The following is a 12,250-nucleotide window of genomic DNA, read 5'->3' on the forward strand; positions in this document are numbered from 1 at the left end:
GCCATCTCCTGTGGAAGCGTTAAAGAGCGGCTCTTAGTCAGCTGGCTAAGGGAGGCGGGAAAAGAAAACACCTGGAATTCTCTGCAAGGATGTGCACACGGGTGGTCCAAATTGACTTGTCCTCAGAGCATCCCATTTATTAGGTTTAGCCAAGACTTGTTTAACGCAGATGAGGGTATGAGGATGAACTGCCTTGCTTGTCCATCATAACCCACTAACTTTCCCAAAATGTACTGTACCACATATTTTAAAATATTTATTGCCACCTGTTTGACACAAATATTACATCACTCATTTTTTTTTCTTTTTTATAATAGATGAAACATGCAGACATTAATGGCTTTCCTCTTCTAGCCTGGGCTTTTTTGAAGAATCATTCATCCCAATAAAATGATCTGCCAATTCACGAAGTGCTTTGTAACGGTGGGATATTGAATTCTTCACCACTTTGGGCATTTCTGCATATCTGGGGAGATTCAATGAAAGACACAGATCATCACTATCTAATCGCCAAAGCAAATCGGGTAAAATATCCACGCTCAAATCTAAAAAGACTGGCGTCGCAACAACTTGAAGAATGTTTCAGCACTTACGTCTGGTCAAAGCCATCAGGCTGAAAGCAAGGGTCCCAACCAAAGTCTCTTGGCCCCCTAGGATGGACTATTTTGCCCTAGATAACAGAAGAGATATCTAGTCATTTAGTTAAAAAGAAAAATCATTCATTTCCAATCTGTGGTCTCCCCTCCCATTCACAATTCCCCACTGTAGTCCGTTGCCATCCACAGCTCTGCATCCGCCAGAAAGGCTGGATGGTTCACCGCTGTTATAATTGCACTAAGACTGTCTTCACTATCTCGCCAATTTATGAACACAAACATAAGAAATAGGAACAGGAGTCGGCCACATCCAGTCGTGAGTGATGGTGGTGGACAATTAAACAGTTAACAGGAGGAGGAGGCTCCAAAAATATCCCCATCCTCAATGATGGTGGAGCCCAGCACGTGAGTGCAAAAGACAAGGCTGAAGCATTTGCAACTATCTTCAGCCAGAAGTGCCGAGTGGATGATCCCATCTCGGCCTCCTCCTGAGGTCCCCAGCATCACAGATGCCAGTCTTCAGCCCATTCAATTCACTCCACGTGATGTCAAGAAACAGCTGAAGACACTGGATACTGCAAAGGCTATGGGCTCTGACAACATTCCGGCAATAGTACTGAAGACTTGTGCTCCAGAACTAGCTGCACCCCTAGCCAAGCTGTTCCAGTACAGCTACAACACTGGCATCTACCCGGCAATGTGGAAAATTGCCCATGTATGTCCTGTCTACAAAAAGCAGGACAAATCCGACGCGGCCAATTACCGTCCCATCAATCTACTCTCAATCATCAGCAAAGTGATGGAAGGTGTCGTCGACAGGGCTATCAAGAGGCACTTACTCAGCAATAACCTGCTAACTGACGCCCAGTTTGGGTTCCGCCAGGGCCACTCAGCTCCTGACCTCATTACAGCCTTGGTCCAAACATGGACAAAAGAGCTGAACTCAAGAGGTGAGGTGAGAGTGACTGCCCTTGACATCAAGGCAGCATTTGATCAAGTGTGGCATCAAGGAGCCCTAGCAAAACTGAAGTCAATGGGAATCAAGGAGAAAACTCTCCATTGGTTGGAATCATACCTAGCACAAAGGAAGTTAGCTGTGGTTGTTGGAGGTAATTCATCTCAATCACATGACATCACTGCAGGAGTTCCTCAGGGCAGTGTCCTAGGCCCAACCATCTTCAGCTGTTTCATCAATGACCTTCCCTCCATCATAAGGTCAGAAGTGGGGATGTTCGCTGATGATTGCACACTGTTCAGCACCATTCGAGACTCGTCAGATACTGACGCAGTCCGTGTCCATATGCAGCAAGACCTGGACAACATTCAGACTTGGGCTGACAAGTGGCAAGTAACATTCACACAAGTGCCAGGCAATGACCATCTCCAACAAGCTAGACTCTAACCATCTCCCCATGACATTCAATGGCATTATCATCGCTGAATCCCCCACTATCAACATCCTGGGGGTTACCATTGATCAGAAACTGAACTGGAGCAGCCATATAAATACTGTGGCTACAAGAGCAGGCCAGAGGCTGGGAATTCTGCGGCGAGTGTCTCACCTCCTGACTCCCCAAAGCCTTTCCACCATCTACAAGGCACAAGTCAGGAGTGTGATGGAATACTCTCCACTTGCCTGGATGAGTGCAGCTCCAACAACACTCAAGAAGCACGACACTATTCAGGATAAAGCAGCCTGCTTGATTGGCACTCCATCCACCACCTTCAACATTCACTCCCTCCACCACCGGCGCACTGTGTACCATCTACAAGATGCATTGCAGCAACTCGCCAAAGCTCCTTCAACAGCACCTTCCAAACCCACGACCTCTACCACTTAGAAGGACAAGGGCAGCAGACGCATGGGAACATCACCACCTACAAGTTCCCTTCCAAGACACACACCATCCTGACTTGGACCTGTATCGCCGTTCCTTCACTGTCGCTGGGCCAAAATCCTGGAACTCCCTTCCTAACAGCATTGTGGGTGTACCTACACCATATGGACTGCAGCGGTTCAAGGCGGCGGCTCACCACCATCTTCTCAAGGGCAATTAGGGATGGGCACTAAATGCAGGCCTAGCCAGCGACGCCCACATCCCATCAATGAATTAAAAAAAATATTCGGCCCCTCGAGCCTGCTCCGCCATTCAATAAGAACATGGCTGATCTTCTACCTCAACTCCACCTTCCCACATTATCCCCATATCCCTTAATATTCAAAAATCTATCGATCGCTGACTTGAATATACTCAATGACTGAGTCTCCACAGCCCTCTGGGGTAGAGAATTCCAAAGATTCACCACCCCATCCAAGTGAAGAAATTTCTCCTCATCTCAGTCCTAAATGGCCGACCCCTTATTCTGAGATTGTGACCCCTGGTTCTAGACTCCCCAGCCAGGGGACACATCATCCCTGCATCTACCCAGTCAAGCCCAGTAAGAATTTTGTATGTTTCAATGAGATCACCTCTTATTCTTCTAAACTCCAGAGAATATAGGCCTAGTCTACTCAATCTGTTCTCATAGGACAATCCCCCCATCCCAGGAACCAGTCTGGTGAACCTTTGTTGCACTCCCTCTATGGCAAGTATATCCTTCCTTAGGTAAGGAGACCAGAACTGTACACAATACTCCAGGTGTGGTCTCACCAGGGCCCTATATAATTGCAGCAAGATGTCTTTAATCTTATCCTCTTGTAATAAAGGCCAACATACCATTTGCTTTCCTAATTGCTTGCTGTACCTGCATGTTAACTTTCAGTGATTCGTGTACAAGGGCACCCAGGTCCCTCTGAACACCAACATTTCCCAATCGCTCACCATTTAAAAAATATTCTGCTTTTCTATGTTTCCTACCAAAGTGGATAACTTCACATTTCTCCACATTATATTCCATTTGCTATGTTCTTGCCCACTCACTTAGCCTGTCTATATCCTCTTGAAGCCTCTTTACATCCTCCTCACAACTTACATTCCCACCCAGCTTTGTATCATTAGCAAACTTGGATATATTACATCTGGTCCCCTCATCTAAATCATTGATATAGGATTGTGAATAGCGGAGGCCCAAGCACTGATCCTTGCGGTACCCCAGCCTGCCTTCTCCCAAAGATGGCGTCTCCTAAACTCATACTTGTAAATCTGCACCCAAGTAGAGGCGGGCAGTCCCGGCATGAGTCTATATTTTGTTCGGGGAAAGGACAGAAACAAAAAAATGATCCCCTCACATTTTTAAACCACCCCCAACCCCCTCTTCTCACATGAAGCCAGTAATTCATGATAGGACACAGGTCAGTATGTGGCAGTAGCACCTCACCTATTATTTAGGTGTGAATATGCACAACTGAGCTGGGCCTATCCTCAGCCATGACCCATATATGCAGGCTTCTAGCTGGTATCATTGGATAGTGATCAGAAGCAGGAAACCTGTGATATCTCCCCCCCAACCCCCCCGCTCTTCCATTTCTCAGCCAAGGAATGAAGTTGACAAAGGATATAAAGCACAGAAACAGCGCCAAGGCTAATTATGGTATATCCTTATTCCCAAATGCAGCTTAGAACGGCTGACAGCACACACCAGAGGCTATCTCAGCCTGCGTGTTTTTAAATACCACTCCATAAATTGCATTTAACCATGAAGCTACTGATGGCTTTCAAGTCTTTACCCTTCTCACACAGTTTCACACACAAAAGTGAACACAGGAAATGGACCTCTGGGTAGGGTAGCAGAGGCAAACTTCAAATTATTCAAACAACTGGTGGCCACAATGGAGACACTGTAGGGTCTTTATGGATGGGTGAACTGAGAAGGGCCTTCTTCATCAGATTTATCTAGGGCTATCTAGGCAAGTTCTCTCACCAGGGTGCTGCGAATGTGGCCCACCTTTCTCAAGCTCAAAAAAAAGTCATAACTCCTGAGTAACACCAGATTTGGCTACAGACTTCCATTACAACTTAGGAACAGGAGGAGGCCCTTCAGCCCCTCGCACCTGTTCCGCCATTCAATTAGCTCATGGCTGATCTGTATCTCGACTCCATTGACCTACCTTGGTTCCGTATCTCTTAATACACTTGCCTAACAATCAATCAACCTCAGTTTTGAAATTTTCAATTGACCCCCAGCCTCAGCAGCTTTTTGGGGGAGGGTGTTCCAGATTTCCACTACCCTTTGTGAAGAAGTGCTTCCTGACATCACCCCGAACGGTCTAGCTCTCATTTTAAGGTTATGCCCCCTTGTTTCTGGACTCCCCCACTAGAGGAAATAGTTCCTCTCTATCTACCCTATCAAATCCTTTAATCATCTTAAACACCTCAATTAGATCACCATCTAATCTTCTATACGCAAGGGAATACAAGCCTAGTCTATGCAACCTGCAAAAGATCTCCAATTTGGACAATGCTCAGCAAGATTAGAGAAGAACATTAAGTAGATTGTAAAACTACTTCAAGCAAATATGTAAACTTTAAGGTCAAACAATGAAAATGATTACAATGTGCAATGGTTACAACTGATGATGGCCTTTTTCTTTCACCAACTCCATCAGATATGTATCTAGTTTCCTGGTTTTGATATTTTCCACGTGTGTACTCCCTATTTTTTAACCACTTCTGCAAAGTAATGCACATTCCCAATGTCAGCAGATTACAAACACAAAATCCAAAAAGCCCCATCTGACTACGAGCAGAAAAAAAAATCTTTGCCAGGTTGAGGTACAAATCAAATCGTTGAGGTCAACACAGCAAGATCAAAAAAGAAAGGGTACTCAAGGAAGTGGCCCTAGAAATAGTTGATGCTTTGCTGATCATCTTCCAGCATTCGATGGAATCTGGAACAGTACCCATGGATTGGCGGGTAGCTAATGTTACCCCACTATTCAAAAAAGGTGGAAGAGAGAAAACAGGGAATTACAGACCAGTAAGCCTGACAAAAGATGTAATAGCAGAGCACTTGGAAAACAGTGACATGATCGGACAAAGTCAACATGGATTTACAAAAGGTAAATCGTGCTTGACTAATCTACTGGATTTTTGAGGATGTAACTGGTAAAATAGATAAGGGAGAACCAGTGGATGTGGTGTATTTGGACTTTCAGAAGGCTTTCGATAAGGTCCCGCATAAGAGATTAGCGTGTAAAGTTAAGGCACATGGGATTGGGGGCAAGGTATTGACTTGGATAGAGAACTGGTTGGCAGACAGAAAGCAAAGAGTTGGAATAAACGGGTCTTTTTCCGAGTGGCAGGCAGTGACTAGTGGGGTACCGCAGGGATCGGTCCTTGGACCCCAGCTATTCACAATATATATTAATGATCTAGACAAGGGAACTAGATGTAATATCTCCAAGTTTGCAGACGACACAAAGCTGGGTGGGCGTGTGTGCTGTGAGGAGGATGCCGAGAAACTCCAGGATGATTTGGACAGGTTGGGTGATTGGGCAAAAGCATGGCAGATGCAATATAACATGGATAAATGTGAGGTTATCCACTCTGGTGGCAAAAACAGGAAGGCAGATTATTATCTGAATGGCAATAGATTGGGAGAAGGGGAAGTGCAACGAGACCTGGGTGTCCTTGTGCACCAGTCGCTGAAGGTAAGCATGCAGGTGCAGCAGGCAGTTAAGGCGGCAAATGGCATGTTGGCCTTCGTAGCGAGGGGGTTCGAGTACAGGAACAAGGATGTCTTGCTGCAGTTGTACAGGGCCTTGGTGAGACCACATCTTGAGTATTGTGTGCAGTTTTGATCACCTTATCTGAGGAAGGATGTTCTTGCCATGGAAGGAGTTCAGCAAAGATTCACCAGGCTGATACCTGGGATGGCAGGAATGACGTATGAGGGGAGATTGGGTCAATTGGGCTTGTACTCGCTGGAGTTTAGAAGAATGAGAGGGGATCTCATTGAAACGTATAAAATTCTGACAGGACTGGACAGACTAGATGCAGGAAGGATGTTCCCGATGGTCGGGGAGTCCAGAACCAGGGGTCACAGTCTAAGGATAAGGGGTAAGCCATTTAGGACAGAAATGAGGAGGAATTTCTTCACCCACAGAGTGGTGAACCCGTGAAACACTACCACAGAAGGCAGTATAGGCCAGTTCATTAAATATATTCAAGAAGGAGTTGGATATCTTTCTTAAGGCTAAAGGGATCAAGGGGTATAAGGAGAAAGCAGGGACCGGGTACTGAATTTGGATGATCACATTGAATGGCGGAGCAGGCTCGAGGGGCCGAATGGCCTACTCCTGCTCCTATCTTTTATGTTTCTATGATTTAAAAAATGAAATGTCATCACTTTCAAATCCAACTCCCTTTGAAAAGAAACATTTAGCTCAGCCTGGGCTTTAGATTCTACCCTAATTATAATGGTCTAAAAGGAGGAAGGTCTCTTGCTCCTACAGTTAGTTTTCATTTGTTGGTTTTGATATTTTGAGAACAGGGTCGATTTTTCTCTTCGGCACTGGGACACAAGAGCTCGGCAGGGTGGAAGCCCTTGTTGCAAAATTGTGGAGACACTGCTCACGGCTTTCTGCCCGTTCTCTCGGTCCTGCTAAGCTCCGAGGCCCAGGTGCCAAGAAAAAAAAGACTTGCATTTCTATTGTGCCATTCACGACCTCAGGATGTCCCAAAGCGTTTTACAGCCAATGAAGTACTTTTGAAGTGTAGTCACTGTTGCAATGTGGGAAACATGGCTGCCAACTACCACTCAACAAATAAGAAAATTTACCCCAATGTCTCCCAACACCGGGCAAGTACAACACGGATGCAAAATTCACAGGGTCAGGGACAGCAGCCTATTATTCATTCGCTACTGACCGATGAGCACCCCGATTTTGCATGCGGTTGTTTCAGTGGGCAGAGGAATCGGGCCACTCGCGCACTGCTCCTTTATAAATACATACCGGAGTTTTCCCTCGAAATAGTTTCACTGGGTCTTTCGGGTTTCCTGTGCTGTACGCAAAGGTACAAAGTGCATAAGCTGATTTGTCTTCAAAGCCTGCTAACAGCTTGTGCAAACCTAGAAAGAGAGAAGCACAAGTGTGGTACAAATTAGCAGCAGTTGTATTTTTGTGTTGTGCGAGTAACAAAACCTCAGTAAAAGGCGGATGTTCTGTTGAGTTAAAAACTAATGACCAGCCTTCTACAGCTGGAGTGTAGGATATCCTCTGCTGCCGATTTCTTTATGGCTCGGACCAATATTGCTGTCTGACTGAATGACAGAAAATGTCCTTTATTTTTCCTTCTTCCTATTTTTAATATTTAATAGCTATAACAGAGGTGTTCAAAATTATGAGGGTTTTGATAGAGTAGATAGGGAGAAACCGTTTCCACTGGCAGAAGGGTCAGTAACCAGAGGACACAGGTTAAGATAATTGGCAAAAAATCCAGGGGGAGATGGAGAATTAAAAATTTTTTTTTTTTTATATAAACGCAGCGAGTTAGGACGATCTGGAATGCACTGCCTGCAAGGGTGATGGAAGCAGATTCTACAATAACTTTCAAAAGGGAAATGGATATAAAGGGCTATGGGGAAAGAGCGGGGGAGTGGGACTAATTGGATAGCTCTATCAGAGAGCAGGCACAGGCACGATGGGCTGAATGGCCTCTTTCTGTGCAGTATGATTCTATTTATTTCTCGTTTTCGCACATAGTACTCGCTCCAGCGCGCGGCTGTCGACCTGCTCCCAAGCTCCTGATTCTTTTGTGCCCACCAATAGTCTCCTTTCCCCGTCTCTGCAATATTGCACATTTGGCATATCCCTCAACATCACAGCTGAAAACCCATCTCCTATCTAGTCCATAAAGCAGCATGTTGGATCAGCACTGAGCCACCACTTTCTTGTTACAGTGGGGTCACTGCTCCAAGGCACAAGTGACTTTGTCGCCCCCCAACCCCCGACAAGGTGAATTGCTTCATTTAGTAGTTTGGCCAAATGTTGGGAAAAACTCACCGGTACTGGGATTCAAGCTCATGCTCTCGAAAACAAGAGTAGTCTTCCATTACTAAACCTACTAGCATGCCAGTAATATGTCTGAATGACCATCAGGTTTTACTGCTAATTTAAAAAGAGAATTAACGCAAATTTCATTTACCGATTTCCATCAATGCCACAACTATACATTGACTATTTTTCCTTCTCTAGTTTTCTCCCAAAAGGCAGTGGCTGATGCCCCTTTGGTACCTCACCACCCTTCATTTACAATCCTGGACAATGAACAGTGGCAGGCTATTCAACTGTGGGGGCATCGTGATTCTGTCCACATGAGCACAGTGGCGAGCATTCAAGAGCGGGAACCCTGGCTGATTTTTTTTTTTGCCGCTTTCTAGCGCAGGAACACGGAGGCCAACTATAGCCTTATCGTCACCACTCCAGCTTAGCTTGGCTAACCCAGCAGTCACCAGGGATTGAATCTGGGGGGGCTTTCCGAGTCTGTATTGCTCACCGTCACACCATTTATGGTAGCATATTATTCAGCTAAGCTGCAGGGCAATACACTTTTTTTTTTTTTTGAGGCATGAATTTGACCAGCAATGAACTGTTGGGTCTCGATCAATTGAAAATGTCAAAACTCAGAAAATGTCAAAACTCAGAAAATGTCAAAACTCAAGTGATAGATTTTTTGTTTGTTAAGGGTATTAAGGGATCTGGAACCAAGCTGGGTAAATGGAGTTGAGATACAGGTCAGCCATGATCGAATTGAATGGTGGAACAGGCTCGAGAAGCTGAATGGCCTCCTGCTCCTAACAAAGCCCAATCAAACTTATGATCGACTGCATTAAAACAGAACAGTGAAGAGCAAGAGTTTAAAATATCTTTGGAAGCCTAGTACGAGATTAGGTGGTCATGGCTTCTCATACCAGGAAGCTAGTCATTCAAATCCACTTCAATTACTTCATCAGCATGCAGGAACGGTGCCAATCCAAGGAACAAGTCAGAGCAGCTGGCAGACTCGACTTGAATCACACCTCTTCTTGCAAGCTGTTACGGAGTGGCACGGCTGACTATTGTGGAACAGACCTTCTCCCTCCTGGTAGGAGGAGGATGTCTGCTGGCAAATTGTTTGGAAAAATATACAGGGGAAGGAAAAAGGAGAAACTCAAAAACAAACCACTATCCTCCAATATATTTTAGCCCTATGCAGGAGTACACTGACTTGTAGTGCAAAATCTCGCTGCAGTTTTTAAGTGGCAGACAACATAAAATGCATAATTATAAAGCTACAACTGTCACAAATTGAGGGATTTATGGTATAAAATAACCAAATGAGATCTCCACCTGCTAGTCACTCCCAGATGTCAATTATCTACCATGCGAATGGCCAAAGGCTTTTCATTTACATCTTCTACTCGCTAGCTTCGTCATTTTATGACCGATAAACTTGTTACTTCCTTATGTCAGTGTGCTTGTCTAAACTCAGCGCCGTCCACAGAAAAGCTCTATCAATCAACACAAAAATCATCAAATTAAACGCATCTTCCACACAACAAATAATGATAACTGCAGGTGATACACAGAGAATAACGGGTATCTACGGAGAAACTACGGGTAGTAATGGAATCAGGGGGCTGAAGGAGGTCCACATTTTAAATCTGACCGCTAAAATTGGATTACAAACTGTAATAGGATTGGGGGCAACATATTAAACATCGACTGAGGATTGGTTAACGGACAGAAAACAGAGAGAAGGATCATTTTCGTGTTCGCAGGCTGTTACGAGAGGGGTGCCGCAAGTATCAGTGCTTGGGCCTCAGCTATTCACAATCTACATCAATGACTTGGATGAGGGGGACAGAGTGTAATGTATCCAAGTTTGCTGATGATACAAAGCTGGGTGGGAAAGTAAGCTGTGAGGAGGCAAAGAGGCTGCAAAGGGATGTAGACCGGTTAAGTAATTGGGCAAGAAGGGGGCAGACAGAGTATAATGCACATTAATTTCCCATTAAACTTGCTACAGAAAGTTAAGTCTAGTAATGAACAGCAAAAGTACCCTTTTAACGACGTGACAATTGTTAATGACTGCCAATCAACCTCTCTGGCCCAGAAAGTGAACAATTAAAAGTATAAAGGTGGTATGTGAATTGTTGGAGATTTAGAGAAACGTCAAATTTAAAATTTTTACATTTTTTCTCTTACCTTTTCTTTGTCTCTTTTTCCCCCCCCTCTCTCTCAATCCAATCTTTCTTTCCCTCTCTGTGCCCGATTTGACATTGAATTCACCCACTCTAACTCGCCCTCCTTCTCAGTCTATCTTCGGTTTATTTCTCAATCCTTTAATCTCATTGGTTAAGGAGATAGACTGTTGAACCCCCTTTCCCAATTGTCATGGTTACGCAGCGGAAGTTGTTGACCATCTTATATTGGATTCCCACCCATTACTATACGTTTGTATAATTTACAGAAAACTAAGGCTTCTAAGCCCCTAAATTCACTAACCTTCGGGATGCAACTTTTCCAGGAACCATTTTCTAGAAGGGGGGTGGGGGAAAAAAAGTTTGCCATTTAGAAATTACAAATATGTCACAAGCACCTGCATTTACATAACCTGCATAATGTCACTGGCCCATAACTCTCAAATTCAGAGCCGTTCCAAGTATTGCAGCTTCCCTCACAAAGAAAATGAAACCCGTTGTCCTTTTGGAGGGCCACTTGCCCATTTTGCGTATGTTACCTGAAACTTGCCCACATTACTGTGCGGTCATCCCCTTGTTCCCATTCACGTAGTCAGGTTCTTTGTTCCCCTCCCATTTCTTCCTCTCCTGACCGATACTGGGTTACAATCAGGGGTTGCTGGGACAATTGGAGCCTCCAAGACCAAGATATTTCTGTTAGGCGAGGGCATCAAGGGACATGGGGCTAAGGCGGGTAAGTTGATGGTACAGATCAAGCCATGATCTAATTGAATGGTGGAGCAGGCCCGAGAGGCTGAATGGCCTCCTCCTGCTTCCATGTTCCGAATTAAAACAAAAGAAGATACTGCAGATCTGAACAAAGACAGAAAAAGCTGCAAATACTCAGCAGGTCTGTGGAAACACCAGAGTCAGTTGACGTTTCGGGCCCATTTTCCCCCCACAGATGCTGCCTGTCCCGCTGAGATTTTCAGCTTTTTTCTGTTCTTGCTTCGAACTCTGTTGGAAATTAGCAGATCTGAGTCAGGGCAGTGCAATTGGTCAGAGTGCCCCTGGGTTAGAGAGAGAAACCTCCCCCCACCCCCCCAAAAAAACCCAGGGTAGAGTATTATTTAAATGGTAATAGTTTGGGAAATGTTGATGTACAAAGGGAACTGGGTGTCCTTGTACACCAGTCACTGAAAGCAAACATGCAGGTGCAGCAAGCAGTTAGGAAGGCAAATGGTATGCTGGCCTTCATTGCAAGAGGATGAGAGTACAGGAGCAAGGATGTGTTACTGCAGTTATACAGGGCCTTGGTGAGACCACACCTGGAGTACTGTGTGCAGTTTTGGTCTCCTTACCTAAAAGGATATACTTGCCATAGAGGGAGTGCAGCAAAGGTTCACTAGACTGATTCCAGGAATGGCAGGACTGTCGTATGAGGAGCGATTGGGTCGACTAGGCCTGTATTCACTAGAGTTTAGAAGAATGAGAGGGGATCTCATATGAAACGTATAAAATTCTGACAGGGCTAGACAGACTGGATGCAG

General features: G+C 44.9%; 1 protein-coding gene across 2 annotated transcripts in view; it reads right to left on the bottom strand.

Annotated features, from left to right (window-relative positions):
- Positions 1 to 241: 241 nt before the first annotated feature.
- itpa (inosine triphosphatase (nucleoside triphosphate pyrophosphatase)) overlaps positions 242 to 12,250 on the bottom strand; it is a 37,925-nt gene continuing 25,916 nt past the window's right edge. For both annotated transcript variants that reach the window (XM_085982313.1, XM_085982312.1), the window contains 4 exons: positions 11,026 to 11,057; positions 7,492 to 7,607; positions 594 to 670; positions 242 to 466 (listed from right to left, as the gene is read on the bottom strand). In XM_085982313.1, the coding sequence (XP_085838439.1) occupies positions 334 to 466; positions 594 to 670; positions 7,492 to 7,607; positions 11,026 to 11,057 (358 nt within the window). In that variant the 3' untranslated portion in view covers positions 242 to 333. The remainder of the gene's footprint in view (positions 467 to 593; positions 671 to 7,491; positions 7,608 to 11,025; positions 11,058 to 12,250) is intronic.

The sequence above is a fragment of the Somniosus microcephalus genome, chromosome 3 (assembly GCF_052327205.1).
Source record: "Somniosus microcephalus isolate GS21.2 chromosome 3, FLI_Smic_1.0, whole genome shotgun sequence".
Taxonomy (NCBI): domain Eukaryota; kingdom Metazoa; phylum Chordata; class Chondrichthyes; order Squaliformes; family Somniosidae; genus Somniosus; species Somniosus microcephalus.